Here is an 18,645-nt window from a genome sequence, read left to right on the forward strand (position 1 = left end):
ATTACAATAAAGTGTGTTTATGGAAGAAATGATAAAATAATCAACATTTATGCCGTCAACTTCACTTTTAGAACATATATAAATGTTTTCTATCAATACAATACTCATTTTAGATAGATTGATGAATGACACACACAAAAGTATCAACTAAAAAACTAGATCATCCAAAAAAAATTTCTCTTTTTTTTTTATTAATTTTAATATAATTTTCTGGATTATTTATTGTGATGGTAATAGAAATGAATTGATTTGATTTAATGTTATAAGATTTTATAACTTTAAAAGGGGTGCTGTTTGATTAATGATTGCTGTTTCTTAATATTTCATGGCATTGATTTTTATCCATCCACATATCATTTTTTATATTTAGATGCTTGAAATTAATATTATTTATCCATTTTGTTTAATTATATGCATCCAAATTTAATATTGAAAATACTAGTATATAAGGAGTAAACATTTTCTAATCAATTAAAACTGGGAATAAATCACAGTATGATTTCAAAGAGAATACAGGGACAATATTTTTATTACTGGTAGGAGTATGTAACATTTTTGAAGGCGAGAATAAATTTATAAAAACAAATATCAAAGTTCTACTTATTTCTTTCTATGTTCAATAACCATACTGCTTATTTAACCATTATAATGGGAAAGTTGATATGCATAAATATGGAAAGTTTTGTTCATTTCATCATATGTAGGTTAAACCTCAGAGTATAGACAAACATATTTGATAATTTATGAAGCATAATCTCAAAAGAAAAGTGCTATGTTCATGAGAATTTCTTGGGGGTTGGTGCAGTGCTGATGGTTGTGAAGTTTTGTACCTCTGAATTTTATAAATATATTTATAGATTTGTTTGCAAGATTTTGTATCATTGATTGTAAGGTGATATCTTTTCACCAGATTTTGTTTTAAGTCCTTCAAAAGGTTACTGTCATATCTGATAACTGTAAATTCAGATATTATTTTAAGGTTTTATTAATTCAAATAAAGCAACTGGGTGATTATAGCAATAACAAGAACTCACATTCTGCCATGTATATTTTTTATGCAGATTTTTCTGAAATCACAATACATATAATTAATTTTGTATTTTTGTCTCATTAAAAATTATTTTCTGAATTTACAATAAATTAGTACGAAATAAATCCAATTAAATGATCATTGAGAAAGAAGGAAATCGTTCAATCATCTGGGATTGCAGAGCACATCCTTGTGGGTTAACTAGGATTTTACACACTCAAACTATACATGTGTGATATCCAATTTTAATCACTGGTAAAAAAAAATAATAGCATTGGAATTTATGATTAATACATATATTGTTTATGCATACATTATTTATCTCTTATAAACATACATTTTATGTTTCTAAATAAGCAAACCATGACAAAAAGGAATATATCAGGTATATTCTATAAAGAGTATAAATATAGATGTACATGTATAAGATTTGTGTAAATGCATTTTCAAGTATGTACATTTATTAACCATTAAGACAAATGTAACTTTATGCATGCAAAGCCATCCTTTCTCTTAGTGGACACACTTTAGTATCTTGAGAACCAGCTTATCCATACATCTTATTTATCTGTAGTTGGCAATAACCTGTCTAATCAGGGGTCGAATTTAAGCTTTTTTGTGTACTGGCCAGCCGGACCAGTGGACTGAAAACTCTGCTGGTCCGGTTCCAAATCTACTGGTCCTGCAAAAATGACATTAATTTGACAAACACTAATATAAATGACAGATGTTTAATTTTGATGCTTTCGTTTACATAAGTTAGACAGTAACAAAGGAATAGTCTTTATTCTGATTTTGATAAAGGCTTTGGTAATCTCAATGATTTTCTTTATCAAAATCAGGATCAAGGACAGAAAAAAATATCAACATTGTCTTCCATGTCATCGCAATCCTCACGACGACCATAAGGGGTGCTTGACTAGGTCGTCTGGGGCGTATTTCACATTTCAATAGCCGGGACTGGATCAAATGATGCTATATCTTCAATGAGAAACATAATGAATAAAAGACAGTTGGAAGCAATTTTGATCGCCAATCATTCTTTTCAAGTTTCATCTCAGAAAACCCCCTTTCTGCATCAGCAGAATGAGCAGAAAGGGACACTGAGGATTAAATTATCTTATTTTTTTATGTCCGGCGGTTTAACTCCTTCCAAAAATTTCCAAATTTTATATTGTTGAGAAGGACGCTCATCCGAGATATTAATTAACTTGATCAATTGTAATACCCCCAAGTACCGTGTAATTGATTTCACAGGTAAATTGTGTAAACAAATGGAGATTGCAATGCAATCAGTGATTTTTATCGACAAATTTCTACTGGTCTGCCGGACCACCAGCTGACAAAATCTACTGGTCCGACGCAAATTTTACTAGTCCCGGACTACCGGACTAGCACTAATTTCGACCCCTGTGTCTAATATAAATTCTAGACAGAATGGAATATTACAATGTGTATGTTTTTCCATCTGCTTGCATTTGTCTTCTTGTTTTCAATGACTGCATTTGCATAGATAGAATATGTGTATCAATTAGTTTTAATGTGCATGATTTAAGGGAACAAATGTTTCAGAAGTGATACATGTACTAGAAAATATTGTTTAAGTAAGTAGAAATAAACCCATAGTTGTCTTCTTTTATTCCTTTGTTCAGTAAAGAATGTTAATTGTTACTCCCCTCAGTAAGGGAGACAAATGGTAACATTTTTCTTGATTTATTTAGTCTCCGCAGGGGACCCAGCTTTAAAAACTTAATATTCTCCCTTTAATCTTTTATAGGACAATAGAGAGGGTAGGTATTATCCCAACTAAGTATTTTAGTAAAGGGTTGATAAGTGACTTATGTCAATTAATATTAACCTAACTGTCTATTGTCTATTTGTTCATGAACTTATTTTCTCAGGGAATATGGGTAAACACAACATTTCAGCAATTAATACATGGGAAAATTTAACATTTGTGTTTTAAAACATATCATCATTTCTTTTTGGCACTGCAAAACATGAAAGTTAACTACCTTCAGTATGGTTGATGGTAAATGTTAGGACCATAATTCATATTATGATAAATTAAAACACATACCATAATTATGGATGATATATCATACATTTTTACATTTTCCATTGGAGTTCCCAGTTTTAGTTTTATTCGTGTAGATTTCCATTTTTGTTTGATAATTTGCTTGTGTAAGGAAGTTTATAGTATTTGCATTTTGATAAGTTAATACTAGGACTAATATATTATGTTATAGTCCCAGGAAAATAGTTCTAATGTCATGAATGTTATGAAGGTTGAATAGCTGGTCTATCAGATGAACATTTCAAGGTCAAGGTTTATATTATGTTGACATAAAACATGTTTTTTATACTGCCAGACATGTACTGTGTACATTTATAATTATTTATAAAATATTAGGAGTAAATATGTTGAAAATTTGTTTTATATATAATTTATTATTGAAAGAAAGAAACACCTAAACTAGAAATGTTGTTTGCTTGCTTTGAAAAGATTTATGCATGGGCATTTATGCCTTTGAATAACATATCAATATATGAATTTATGAATTCTACCACTTTGATAAGTTATTGAAATGTATTTTCAGTACAACTACAAACATAATTATGATAGGGAAAAAATGATACAAAATTACAAATTTTCTGTGCTGTCTGAATTCATCTAAAGACATGCTATGCATATTTATCAACAGAATTTGTGATTGAAATAAATTGAGAAAAAAAACACAAATAATTAAATATTTGATATATTTGTGAATTATTAAGTGAAGGATACGGTAGTGGATACCATAAGGGTGTTCAAAACACACACAGGTTTGTGCCAAATATGGATATTTGTTTGAATTAGAAGCATCATGGTGTCTTATGAACTTTTTATTGTTATGTATTTAATTTATGTAAACTTGAATGAAATAGATTATTACAGTAATAAAAAAATGGTATTATATTTAATTGACTGGTTAGTTTCACAATGCATTGTTTAGAATTTATTTTGTCATTATTTGAAACCATTGATTACTTTATGTTAATAATGTTATGAAATAAAAATGTAATAAAATATTAACTTGTTAAGAATTAATTATGTCCCAACTGTGTTTTAACTATTTGGAGACATTTCAAAAGGTACCAGACTACCAATAAACAAAATTAAGAAACATGAAAAATGCCTATATCACCCTCCTTAGTTGTTCCTTAATTTGTGTATCACATCTTTGAAACATAAGTAGAAATTACCAGTGATGTCACAATCATCATCTACATCTGGTCGTTGGTTTTCCTGTTTGAAGGGTTTTACACAAGTCATTTTTGGTGTCCTTTTGCTGTTAGTTGTTAGCCTAGGATCCTTTTTGAAGACCGTACTTTGACCTATATTGGTTAACTTTTACAAAATTGTGGCTAGGATGGAGAGTTGTCTCAATGGCACTCATACCACATCTTCTTATATCTATTATTATTGTCCATCAACATTTCCCTACGTGGGCGCCAAATGTAATAGCCATTTGTTGTACTGTGAACTATCTATGACATTTGATCTGGTGGAGAGATGTCTCATTGGCAATTACACCACATCTTATTTTCATATAATATGTTTGATACAAAAAAAAGCATTCAAGGGTTGCTACTCTAGAGATGCGGTAAGATGGTACTTAACACTACAGGGGGATCACTCTGTAAAATCAGCTAAACGTTTTAAAAACATTGTTTTGTTAAAGGAACATATTAAGCTTCTCAATGATCAAAATTAGTGTTTGTCAAACTGCTATATAACCAGCATAATGTTTCCTGATAAAATGGTTGGTTCAAATTTTTTGATTTTTTTTATATTTTTGTCAAAGGGTCAAAGTAAATACTTTGTCATTATTTTATGAAAATTAAACAAGCCAAATTAATTTTAGTGAAAGTGTTGGGTACCACCTTGAATATCCTGTCACCTGATTTTATTATGCCCACCTACAATGGTAGAGGGGCATTATGTTTTCTGGTCTGTGTGTCAGTCCATCTGTCTGTTTGTCTGTCCCACTCTAGGTAACAGTTTTTTTGTTTTAAAATTCTAAAAAAATGCCAAATTAGAGTTTTAACCCCAATTTCAAGGTCTATTGAACATAGAAAATAAAAAATGGTAATGTGGATGGGGCATTCATGTACTAGGGACACTTTCTTGTTTGCAGTTATTTTTGTTTTATTTCTTCTTTATCTTTATTGGTTTTTTTTGTTGTATTTGCTTGGAATGGTTTAAAAATAGCTTTGATATGAACCAAAGGGTGATGCTCTAGGATTCAGAGCTTAAAAGCTCTACATTCCACCTACAATCAGACGCAGAGAAACAAGCATAAAGGTAACAAAAATGCAATTTAATGATAAAACCAAAAACACAATCAATCAATCATCATCATTGTAAGTAACTGTTGATCACTTTAACAATGAAAAACCCATACTGCATAGTAAGTTATAGAATTTCATTTATAAAACAACAAAGTTTCTGTTGTTATATAGTAACAACATATAAATTTACTCAAAGTATCTGTATCTATATCATAACATCGAATGGTATCAATTCTGTCGACTCGACTGGTAATAAAAATTATTCTGTTTTAATCAAAGTTATCCAGCAGCCATAAAAATAAGGTATCGGGACCATTCGCCCTAGTAACATGTTCGCCCTGGGTCCGTTTGCCCTACTAAAAATATTAATATTCAGGCATTGAAGTTGAATAAACTTAATCAGATATATTTCTATGGTATATATCATGGAAACATGGAAATATCTAAAAGTTTATGGCTTGTTAAGGATCATTAATTTATTGTTTTATGACAAAATAATTCGGATCACTGCTTATTGTGATACCTGTCTTTTGATGGATTAATAATATTATAAAAACAAATTTGTTTTGATAATATATTCAGCTTGAAATTAGTTTTTTTTAAATGTACGAACTGTAAAACAGATTTACAAGTTCATTCATTATAATACTCTGAGACTAGTCTCAGTTATACTGCATACATTAGTGAATGACTGAATACAATTATTTTGTTAACTAATATCAATAAAGATAAATACATTGTATTCGGTGAATTTTTCAACAAACTTCAACATATTTTGTTCAAATACTTAAAATTATGCCACTAGACAACAATTAGAAAAAAATAATAATCAGGGCCAATGGACCCTGGGCGAACAGGTATCAGGGCGAACAGGTACTAGGGCGAACGTGAATCAGGGCGTACGGACCCGGATTCTAAAAATAAGGGGTTAAAATACCAAATTGGTCCTGTTAATGAAAGCTTAGTTAGAATGTAATCTTCTTTTTTTATTTTTATCAAGTATTGTTATATTCAACTCTTTAATTAAAAATTATGTTGTCTTCTTTTTAAATCAGTCCGTTATTATGTATAAATATTTAAATCATCTTTCGGTAATAACTTCTACCATGTCGAGTTATCGAACTTTAATATATTTCCGGTAATGAAAAATCCGATTTCTGAACATATATTTGGTGGAAATGCCGCTGTTTGAAGCTTTAAGTTACAGCAGTGATAAAAATGTTGTTATTTTAGACATCGGAGCTGTATATACAAAGTAAGAACTGAGTATGAAATAGTTATATGCAGTGTGCAACTAAAAATCCTATCCAATTTCCACATAATCGACTCGTAAAAAAAGTATTTTACCTATATTATATATTTTCGGAAATTTTTATGTGGACATCTCGGCGTGTATGACAAGAGGGTCCAAGTCAACTTTTACTGTCTATGAAGCCAACTCACACTGTCAATAAGCCAACTAGGACTATCTATAATGACAGTTAAAAGCTACTTTTCTCATTGAATTTTGCTTATATTATATCTTCGGAGTGCTCATAAAATTATTATGATTCCATATAACAATACCACAGGTATTTTATAGGCGGACTAAAAAAGATCACATGCCGAAAATTTATTGACACATCTTGTGTATATACATTATTGCTATTTGTCTGCCATTACTGGATATCACACAAGTACCCGTAAAATAAAATATCAGATTCAATGGAAAAGAGATTGTTGTATGCATCAAGTGGCTGGGGTTTGCAAAATAGCCGTCCCAGACGTCATAATTATTTGGACTAGTCCTGATCCTGAAATCTTGGGCTGAAAAACACCAAATTTTGAGGTTCGGAGTTTAAATATATTTAAATCCTTGTATCCCGAAATCGAACAGAGAATTCCTGGATCCAGATAGTGTTAATCCCGAAATCCTGAGCTTGAAAACACCAAATCCCAGAGTCCTGTTAAAGGCTAACGTTCTACCCACCTCATTGGAGGTAAGGGGTACTCTAAGGGTAAATACAATACACCTTATTGCTAATGCCGGCTGACTTGGCCGTTTGAAGTTTTGACGCCAACAACAATTGTTTTCTATTGTGGCGTAAGATATTTTGTATTGTGACGTCAAAATATACGGGAAACTGTGTGATATCCAATAATGGCGGACAAATAGTAATAAGGTGTATGCATACCATTGGAAAGAAAAACTTTTTAATAATCGAATGGTTTACGGAACATTTGGGAATGAATTGACAGCAACATAAGGGTTTGAAGCAGAGAGGTGAAAAATGTAGTTTCTTCTCATAAATATACGTTGACATGATAGTAGATCTTCCCATGGATAGAAACAAGTGCCTATAATAAATACTGCATAGGTTTTCTTTGAAGGAATGTATGGACCTGTAGTCATAATAAATAAACTGCAAATAAAATTGCATTGGTAAAACTGTATAGCTCTAGGCATTGTACAAAAAATGTATCTTTTTTTTTGTTGCAGATGTGGTTTAGCAGGTGAAACTGGACCAAGATGTATTATTCCTTCTGTAGTGAAGAATGAAAAAACTGAAAAGGTATACATCATGTTAATGTATTTTTGAATATATGTAAAAAATAATGCTTACAGTAGAGAAGTTGAAGTTATTAGATTTTTCCATTTAAACATTTTGTAATTTAATGATTAATTCATTACATTCATTGACATTGCTGTATTGGATAAATAAGGAGGTAGACCTCGGTTAAGGGAAATAACCCTTAAAATCATCAGTACGTTTGTGTCAACCATTTTCACAAATATATTCTAAGCTTCTAGGTAACCGTAACAGATTATTTCCAATCTGTTTCAGGTAAATGCTTAAAATACATTGATGAGACTTGACTTTTACAAACGTATAACTGACTTAAAGTGTTGTCTCCCTGAACAAAGGTCTACCCCCTTAAAATGAGACATAAATAGGTGCTGTATAAAAGTGTTTAAAACTTTGCTCACCTACTACTTGAATACTTCTACAGTACATGTATCTTGACAGTGATAGCAATTGATGTTGATGACTCATGTTTTATCTGTTTAAGAACTTATGGAGTTACCTGTATATGAATTTTAGAGATATTTGAAACTACAGTTACCTGTTGTTAGGCCCAATAGACCACTTTCGAGTTCATCCGTCACTGGTAAAAACTCGTCAATTATGCACACCTTTATGACGTCATTAACCAGATAGAGGGGGTCGCCTGTATCCCTGCACTATTTACGTTCATCAAGCGTCTTAGTGATCGTCTTTTTGCAGGATAAAGTAGAAATAATGGTTGCTCTGTAGGTACTTACTGACAATTCCCTAATGACAGCAGTGTTGATTGTCAATTTTGAGAATTCAGTTTGCCGAATAATTCGTATAATATAGAATTATAGTTTTCCAACCACTCGCTCAACATGGGAAGAGAAGTGACGACGCCCCTAAACGCACAAATGACGAAGATAAAAGCGTGTATAATTGACGAGTTTTTTCTGGTGACAGATGAACTCGAAAGTGGTCTATTTTTGTTTATCTTACCTGATTCACCTTGTATTTCGATGCCAGTAAAAGAAAATCCTCCTCAATTAAGGTCCAAGTAGAACACACATTGCTACAAGCAGGGTTTTAACAAGAGTAGTCAGTAATGATCGGCTAGTGATCGAGGAAACAAACTACTGACATGTAGACCACTTTTCCTATGAGGACCAAAAAGGGGTAAAAAAGAATTTATCTGTGAAAGTGTGCCATGATTTCCAGAGACTTTAATAGACCACTATTCCAATGAGGACCAGAAGGGAAAAAAAAAGAATTTATCTGTGAAAGTGTGCCATGATTTCCAGAGACTTTAATAGACCACTTTTCCAATGAGAACCAGAAGGGGATAAAAAATAATTTATCTGTGAAAGTGTGCCATGATTTCCAGAGACTTTAATAGACCACTATTCCAATGAGAACCAGAAGGGGATAAAAAAGAGTTTATCTGTGAAAGTGTGCCATGATTTCCAGAGACTTTAATAGACCACTTTTCCAATGAGAACCAGAAGGGGATAAAAAAGAATTTATCTGTTAAAGTGTGCAATGATTTCCAGAGACTTTAATAGACCACTTTTCCAATGAGAACCAGAAGGGGATAAAAAAGAATTTATCTGTGAAAGTGTGCAATGATTTCCAGAGATTTCAATTGCTTGAATGGCACTCCAATTCCATCTGGCAGTGAATTTGATTGTCAAGTAATGGAAATGCATGAATACATATATGTGCAATTAATGCCAACAAATAACAAGATTGTAAATAACAAATAACATAGATTCATTCCTTTATATCTGTTACAGGTTGTGAAAATATGGGAGTTTAGCAGTACAGAAGAATTATATGAGAATCTCAAAAATTTTCTATTTCAATTATTTTTCAGGTAAGTTTTATATAAAGAAATTAAACAAATTATTAAAAGGATATTATTCTCAAACACAAAATTTATATGAAAAAACAATATTAAGTCATATGTGATACATAGTATAACCTTGATGCCTCCAAGTGCGGGAGTTTCTCGTTGCATTGAAGACCTGTTGGTGACCTTCTGCTGTTGTTTGTTCAATGGTCGGGTTGTTGTCTCTTTGACATATTCCCCTTTTCCATTCTCAATTTCATTGATTGTTATCAGACCTTCTAAATATTAGAATGAGCTGAAAAAATAAAAAAATAAAACCATGTCTCCACAGACTTCTTTTAAATAAAGGTATTTGACAACACTGATAATTAAACTACAAATTATCAATGATTAAGCTGTAATGAAAAATGTAGTAAAACTTTTACAAAAAAGTTGGCTTTTTTCAGGAGTTTATTGGTAAATGCTAAAGACAGAAGACTGGTTGTGTGTGAATCTATACTATGTCCTTCCCAAGTGAGAGAAACCCTAGCCAAAGTTCTCTTTATACATTTTGAGGTATGTATCATGTATTGTATAAGTATTACATTTTCGTAGATGAATTGAAGATTTTTTGAAGAATTAAGATTTATCACAACATGGCACTTAAAAGTGTTTACAAGCAAATTATATTAGTTATTTGCAAATACACTTCTTAAAACTCAGAAATTATTGCGAAAAAATGTGACAAGGTTATAATCGCAATAATTTAATCTCGCATTTCAAAAATTTTATTTCAATTGAACAGGCTTTTTCTCAATATTGCAAAAATTATAATCGCATTTTATTCTTAAATAACAAAATCACATTAATAAATGCATACACCAATTTCTGAATTTACAGTATTTCATTATAGCTGTAATGTCATTATTCTAAACATGTCATTGATATATATTTCAGGTGTCATCTGTTATGTTTGGAGCTGGTCACCTATTGTCTATGTTGACCTTGGGTACCAACACTGGTTTAGTTATTGACCTTGGATACTCAGAAACAGTTGTTGTACCTGTATCCTTAGACCATGTCAAAAATAAATCATGTAGAAATCTTAATTTCTTTTATTACCTAACAAAGCTTAATCTAGAGTACAGTATCATTTGTATGTTTAACATGTGGTTTTCAACTTTTTGTAAACTTGAAATTTAATTCATGAAAATTGGACAAATACATATGAATCCACAGTAACTATAAAATATTTGCTAGTGTCTGGTAGGCAACTACATAGGTAGCACTAATTTCGACCATGCTTGTATGTAATAAATGAAATAGCGAAGCTCCTTTCAATTTCTACAAATACCTTGCTTAGCCATACAAGTTATATGTTAAGACTTATTTTATATAGATATAGGTACGGTCTTCAAAAGGAGCCTAGGCTCTCACTGAACAGCAAGCTATAAAAGGCCCCAAAAATTACTAGTGTAAAACCATTCAAACTGGAAAACCAACAGTCTAAACTATATAAGAAAATGCATATTTGAAGTGTTTTCAAGAAACTACATTGACTCACTGGAATTCCAAAGATTTTCCTTAACTTGTATGAAGGTATATGAAGGCATTCCAGTTATGAAAGCTTTACAGGCTATACCTATAGCTGGAAAGGCAGTACATAGGTAAGGTTTATACATTGGATAGCAAAAGAAACAGGGATGCATTTTTAAACTTACTCAAAAGATCAAATTGAATCAAATAATCAAAATGTTAGATAATCAAAACACTTTCAAATTTGAACATGCCTGTTAAAACAAAGTTTATTTTATTAGACTAATCTGTGCCACATTACATTGTATCTCATTTTCTGAAAATGATAACTTTCAATTTGAAGAAGTTTAAGCATTTAACTTCTGTAGATTAGATAACATGAAACAAAACTCTAGCATTAATAATTTATGTCCAGTAAACGCGAAAATATGAAATTCAAATTTTCAAAGAAAATGCAAGCATACACTATATCAGTACAGTATTCATATATGTTAATGACTGATAGTAATTTAAAAAAAATAACATTGATTATAGGAAGATAGAAGATCTGCTAAAGGACACTGCTAAAATAACTGAAGATGGAGAGGATAAACCTGTTTCAGAAGTTCCAGGTAAGAAATAAAAACAATATTAGCATAAGAAGGTCTGGAAATACCATTTGAAAAGTAGTTGTTTATGACAGGTACCTTGTAAAATAAAATTTAAAAAAAAAATATTTTGGTTTTTCAAAATTTTGCACCTCACTTTATTGCAGTTCTGCATCTAATGATATTTCGGCCTTCAAAATATATCAAAATTTCATACTTTACTCCAATTTCAAGACAGCCCTTTATTGAAATAGAATTTTTTGTAAGATATTGATAGCTACACATCTGGCAGTCAAGAACAAAGATGCAGGTTAATATTAATATCTATCAATATTATTAGACACAAACATCATACCATACTGTGTTAAGAACTGTAAATGCATCTTTTGGAAAATCAAACCACTAGTTTTAAATTCTTGTCTCTGTTATAGATTGCTTGACTGAAGAACTTCTGGAAGACATCAAAGGTAAGTCATACTGCAGACATTTTTTTTACTTCGTCTAAAACAAACAGGGCTAATTATATGTCAACTGAAAACAAATAATTTTATTAATTAATGCAAACATTATACATGTATATCATATTGAATCTTAGTATGGGATAATTGTTTCATGATTGAATGCTTACTTGTATGTAAAAGTCAGGTTAAAGTTATATACTGATGATTCATTTATTTTCATGATTACCAGTTTTCATGGATAGAAGGAACATGGTATTTTTGCAGATATTTGATTTCATGGTATTGAAGAAGTCAGCTTACTAGCTCATGGAGAATTTCTCTCTCAAGAACATTTAAATTCATGGTTCACCTTTTTAAATCACAAAATATACGAAAAATTGATATCCAACAAATAAAAATAAATCCACATTAGGTTTATTACAGATAACTTCAAATTTGTGATACATGTAGGTCAATCATTTAATGGTCTATTTTGTAGTTCGCTGTTGTTTTGTGACAAATTTAAAAAGAGCTAAGGAGATACATGAAGTAACAGTGAAGGGAGAAAGTAAAGACAAGGTAGATATTGTTATTATATATTAACTATTTATTCCTCACATATGTCATTTCATGAAAAACAATAATATTTGAATAATTGATAAATTGTAGTCTTCTAAATGTTCCAGTGACAAATATTTCATGCACATTTAGATAAAATTAGCAATTAGTATAAAAGGTAAATTCTGCAGGAAGGTTTATTGAAATGAAAAATTTGGAACTTCATCGGAAAATAAGGATCTGTTAGACAGGCAGAATTATGTGCTTTGCACGAAGCAACCTTCTTTCCTCTTAAAGTTTTTTTTTGCAATGCTTCTTTAAAGCGCAGAGATCATTGCACTTGCACTAAACTACGAGAGTGAAGATTCCCCAGATTACACTTCCCCATTCAGAGGTTGCATATTTATACATCATAATTTAGCAAAGGTTCACTGCCAGATAGAATAAGTCCAGGAAAGACTATATCTACACTGATGTCAACCTTTTGGGTTTGTATAATTGATACTTGTTACAATGAAAAATACAGAATAGGATTTCAAAAACTACTTCAATAATATAGCCAAGATCATGTTATGCTAGCTTTTTGTTTCAATCTACATGCAAAACAAATATTTGCTATACATAATACAATAAAGATATTTACTATACAACATTAATTACAACAAAGATATTTACTTTACAACTACAACATTAATTACAACAAAGATATTTACTATACAACATTTATTACAACAAAGATATTTACTTTTGAACCATCAGATTATGAATAATAATGTTTTCGGTCTTGGATATTATAATTTTTATATTACAGTTACCAACTCCACCTCCCAGTGTAGAATATCCCCTGGACGGAGGTAAAATTCTACATATTTCTGGAGAAATTAGGTATGTTTTATTTACCTAATTCATGTCTTTTATCCTGTGAAAATGAAGGTAAACAAAATACTGTTGGTAAACAAGTTCAAACGTAGATACACCTTTCAATAGTGCTGAATATTCTTTAAGGTGGTACCCAACACTTTAACTATAATTAATTTGGCTCGTTTAATTTGCATAAAATTTTGACAGAGTATTTACTTTGACTCTTTGACAAAAATATAAAAATTTCAAAAAATTTGAACCAACCGTTATATCAGAAAAATTACACTGGTTATATAGCAGTTGGACAAACACTTATTTTGATCATTGAGAAGCTTAAAATACCCTTAACAACACAACGTAATTAAAACATTTAGCTGATTTTACATAGTTATCTCCCTGTAGTGTTAGGTACCACCTTAAATAGAAATAAGATAATATAATTCTGGTAAATTATACACTTAAAAATATACACCTTTTTTCCTTGTTGGCAGCTTCTAATGCCACCTGCAGACATTAAACTTAAAAAGGATTATTTTTCAATATGGGCAACTGTTTTTAAAGTGGAGCTGTATGATTGTTTAATTTCAAACAATCAGAATAGTTGGCAGGTCTGAATTTGATTAAGGTGATACCCAACACTACAGGGAGATAACTCTGTAAAATCAGCTAAACATTTTAATTACGTTTTGTTGTTAAGGGAACATCAAGCTTCTCAATGATCAAAATAAGTGTTTGTCAAACTGCTATATAACCAGTGTAATTTTTCTGATAAAATAGTTGGTTCCAATTTTTTCAATTTTTTATATTTTTGTCAAAGGTTCAAAGTAAATACTTTGTCAAAATTTTAAGAAAATTAAACGAGCCAAATTAATTTTAGTTAAAGTGTTGGGTACCACCTCAATTGGTGTTTAATGTCACTTTCAGCACTATTGTGTTATTACGTGTTGTTTAGTTTTTGTTGGTGGTGGAGAAGGGTGGAGTGCTCAGAGAGATTTACTGGCCTTGCTTGGAAAACGGACAACACTTCGTCAATTTAGCTATATGTCTCTGGCTGAAAACAAATTTAAAGGCCTTATAAAAAATATTCTTTGTGATTCTACATGCTCTTTTTAATTCTTCTATACAAAATTGAAAAGAATATTAAGAGTACATCAGGCATTCAAGACAAACAACCATGTAATTTATGTAAGTGCATCTTGGAGAGGCTGACCTAGACCTTTTGCCATGAGTTGAAGGACATTTGACCAATATTTCACAATTCTGTCGTTTCTATTCATATATTGTTTCAAATGAAAATCAGGCCTTATTGTCAAACAAGACACCCTTTTTGCTCTTTACATCTGTTGCAAATTCTTCATTTTTTATATACAGAGAGCACAGTTGTGAAGTTTTGTTTGAACAAGATAATGAAGAAGTCTCAGTATCAACACTTATATTAGATGCCATTATACAGGTAATTATTGTTGGACATAATCAAATCATTTTAATGTAATTAGTGAGCAGGAATTTAAAAAATTATGATTTATAAAAGTCATCCTCCTTCCTGGAAAATACAATAAGTTTGCTGCAATGACGAGGAATGGTGAGAAATAGAATTCAAGTTGTTATTGATATACAAATATTTTAGCAATGTTTAGAAGTAAAAAATAATTTGGTAGTACTTATGGAAAAGGATAGAAACCAAAAATTGGTTTGGAGTAAGCAGTTTATATCTACTTCAAATTCAGGTTTACAAAGATGGGGGTCTCATTGGGGGGTTCCGATCCGTGATCCCGCTTACTGTTTTGTCAGATTCCCCTATCCCACTTACACTATATAAGTAAGCAATTCTCATTTTTTGTCATTTCCCGGGTCCAGCAAGACCTCATTTCCCATTTTCACGCCACAATAATTTGACTTTCACGTGTCACGCTTACAAAATATCGGCAATCCCGCATCACGCTTAGACCCCAATGAGACCCACAAAGATGGCAAGTTATGTCAATAAAAACAAGAAAACTAACTGCCTGATTTATGATTGAATTTGAATGAGATTGAAAAAGGATTACTATAAAGGAATATAAAAACAATATTTAGAGCAGTCAGAGTTCTTATAATAACTATAATTAGATTCATTTTATTTCATGGTTTTACTTTCAGTGTCCCATAGATATGAGGAAAGTATTATCAGAGAACATAGTTATAATTGGTGGGACATCGATGTTAGCTGGCTTTCACCACAGACTTAGAGCAGAACTTTATGATTTGTTAGAGAAACCAAAGTACAAGAATAGTCTAGCCATAAAAGAATTTAGATTTCATCAAATGCCTGCAAAACAAAACTATGCTGCTTGGCTTGGAGGTAAAATTATATCATAGCAAAGAAATCTTCATTGTTTAACTGGAGATAGCCTTTATATTTAGTTCGTTTCTTGCTTGTCTAGGTAAACCAACTTCAGGCAGTATCAAATAGAATTTTCATTTTAAAAAGCAAAGATCTGAAAACTGTTAATTCAAAAATTATTGCATACATTTATTACTGGGATTTTGAAGAATGAACAAAATGCATGGAACATTTGTCCAATTGGGATTTGTCCTGAATCTAAGATTTAGATATAAACTCATTTAGACACATTAAATATCACTAAAAGTAGCATAAACTTCTACAAAAGAGTATTCTGAGGGTCTGCATGGAGTTCACAAAATAGATAATAATGGGCCATTACTACAGACAAATGAGACAAAAAAAATGGGAAAAATAGGCAAAACATTTAATAAGAATGAAGATTAATGTAGTGCTTAGATAAGAAGAACAAAATAGGGAATGCTGGGGTGCTAAAAGATGAATATCAGAGAACACTGTACAAACAATATAAGGAAAGAGAAACAATACTTAATAAATTTAAGAAAACTAAAATTATGAACCCCTATCATGACACCCTTGTCTCTTTCATTTATCTGTTTATATTGTAGGTGCCATGATGGGAGCATTAGAGACTCTACCCAGTAAATCAGTCACCAGAGATCTGTATATTATAAATGGACATTTAACAGACTGGTGTTCTATATCATCAGAAAAACAATGATTTATGTAGATTATCCCTATTCGATATTAGTGCAATATTTTGGTGGTTGTTAATGGTACATTGTTGCTAACTGTTTATTATTTATTCGACCAACTAAATCATGTGTCAGACATGAAGAAAACTGCTTATTTATCATTTGAAGCTGTATTATTAGTATTGTATTTGGTACTTTTATTTATGACATATAATATGGTAATAATGGTACACTTTTACAAATTGCGAGTTGGATAGAAATCGTAATTGGTATTCATACCACATCAGTGGCGGATTCAGGGGGAGGGTTCCGGGTTGGAACCCCCCTTTTTTTTAGCCGATCAATGCATTTAAATGGGGACATATGGTTGGAACCCCCCTTTTTTTTGGCCAATCAATGCATTTGAACGGGGACATATGGTTGGAACCCCCTTTTATCCTATATTGGGAACCCCCTTTTTAAAATGACTGGATCCGCCCCTGCACATCTTCTTATATCTAGATATGGAATTGAAAGTGTATGTGGCAACTGGAATGTAAAATAAACAAAAAATGTGTTAAGATTTGAATTTGTTCAAAAGATTGATAAACTGTTTATCCCTCTGCTTCACATAGCACAGATAGTCTGGTGTTTTATATCTTGGGTCAGTCCCCATGTAAAAAGGTGTGCTAAATATTTAGCTTATTTAGCTTACCTGGATACTGTACTCAAAAGACTTGTGTGTATGACTTAAAAATGAAAAGAATAGTAGTGACACTGGGAACCAAAACAATTTTGATGATTTCAACCAAGGGCACAGGCGCACAACATTTTACATTAAAGTCAATGGCAATTGTAAAATTTAGATGTCTTTGACATGTTTGAAGAACCCATTCAATTGACCAAAAGCACAATTTCCTTGCCCTATGTGCCATATGGCATAGTAAGGACTAAGTAAGTAAGTAAAAGCACAATTATTATTTGGCAGACAAGACTATAAATTTGAAGGACTTCATTAGAAATTTTTACATTGAGAAAATAATCGTTCTTAGAATATTTTTTTTTACATGGAAACTGATTTAGAAGAGACAGTCCTTTCTCATCTTTAAAAACATGTTTTGAATTATTTGGTGTATTTTTATCAGGAAAAAACAAAGCATATTTATTGTATACTTTTCATCTGTACTTTCTGCATTAAGTTTATCTTTGCATAGCTGTAAGGCTCGTCATAAGTCTTACTAATAAAAATATATAATAGACTTTATACATGTGTTGTTACTTCAATGTGTGAGATGATTGCTGAATTACAATTTAAAGCTGCATGTCATACACAGTGGAACTGGTTATAACATGCCCCTTCTGAATTGCTTATTACTGCAATGATGTTAGATTTTAAAATCAACACAGGAATTCACTTGAATAATAAGGGCAGATACTTATCTTATGCCTTAGCGTCCTGTAATACCAGCATTGACTATTTTCATATAGATTTAAGTAGCTGCTGTCATGAAGAGAGATTCCACTGCAATTGGTATTGTATTACCTTCAGTGATAAGGATGACTATATGTCATACAAAATGTAGTCACAAAGTTTTCACAGCCAAAGTTTGCATAGACATGGATTAAATAATATATAACAGCCCCCCCCCCCCCCCCAAAAAAAAAGATCACCACAACAAATAGACAAAAATACAGATATATGTAGAAATTTTAAATGACAACCAAAACATAACTAAGATACTGATAATCCTGCTAAAATAAACAATAAAAGATGGACACAGATACAGCTAAATGGTGACAAAGCTACCAGTATTTGAGTGATGCCATATAATATAGTCTGCTTTAAAAGGACCTGACAAGAAAAATGCGAAAAAAACAACAGCCCTAATTATAACAATACAATTTAAATTCATAACCACTG

The 18,645-nt window shown here is 31.2% G+C and overlaps 1 protein-coding gene across 1 annotated transcript in view; it reads left to right on the forward strand.

The window, feature by feature from the left end:
- Positions 1–17,423, forward strand: part of LOC134710713 (protein phosphatase 1 regulatory subunit 37-like) — a 44,043-nt gene extending 26,620 nt beyond the window's left edge. The window contains exons 13-25 of the mRNA XM_063571105.1: positions 6,512–6,620; positions 7,845–7,917; positions 9,690–9,769; positions 10,192–10,300; positions 10,682–10,789; positions 11,324–11,391; positions 11,795–11,871; positions 12,279–12,314; positions 12,787–12,866; positions 13,657–13,730; positions 15,078–15,159; positions 15,846–16,047; positions 16,659–17,423. Of these exons, the coding sequence (XP_063427175.1) occupies positions 6,512–6,620; positions 7,845–7,917; positions 9,690–9,769; positions 10,192–10,300; positions 10,682–10,789; positions 11,324–11,391; positions 11,795–11,871; positions 12,279–12,314; positions 12,787–12,866; positions 13,657–13,730; positions 15,078–15,159; positions 15,846–16,047; positions 16,659–16,771 (1,211 nt within the window). The 3' untranslated portion in view covers positions 16,772–17,423. The remainder of the gene's footprint in view (positions 1–6,511; positions 6,621–7,844; positions 7,918–9,689; positions 9,770–10,191; positions 10,301–10,681; positions 10,790–11,323; positions 11,392–11,794; positions 11,872–12,278; positions 12,315–12,786; positions 12,867–13,656; positions 13,731–15,077; positions 15,160–15,845; positions 16,048–16,658) is intronic.
- The last annotated feature ends 1,222 nt before the right edge of the window (positions 17,424–18,645 follow it).

The sequence above is a fragment of the Mytilus trossulus genome, chromosome 3 (assembly GCF_036588685.1).
Source record: "Mytilus trossulus isolate FHL-02 chromosome 3, PNRI_Mtr1.1.1.hap1, whole genome shotgun sequence".
Taxonomy (NCBI): domain Eukaryota; kingdom Metazoa; phylum Mollusca; class Bivalvia; order Mytilida; family Mytilidae; genus Mytilus; species Mytilus trossulus.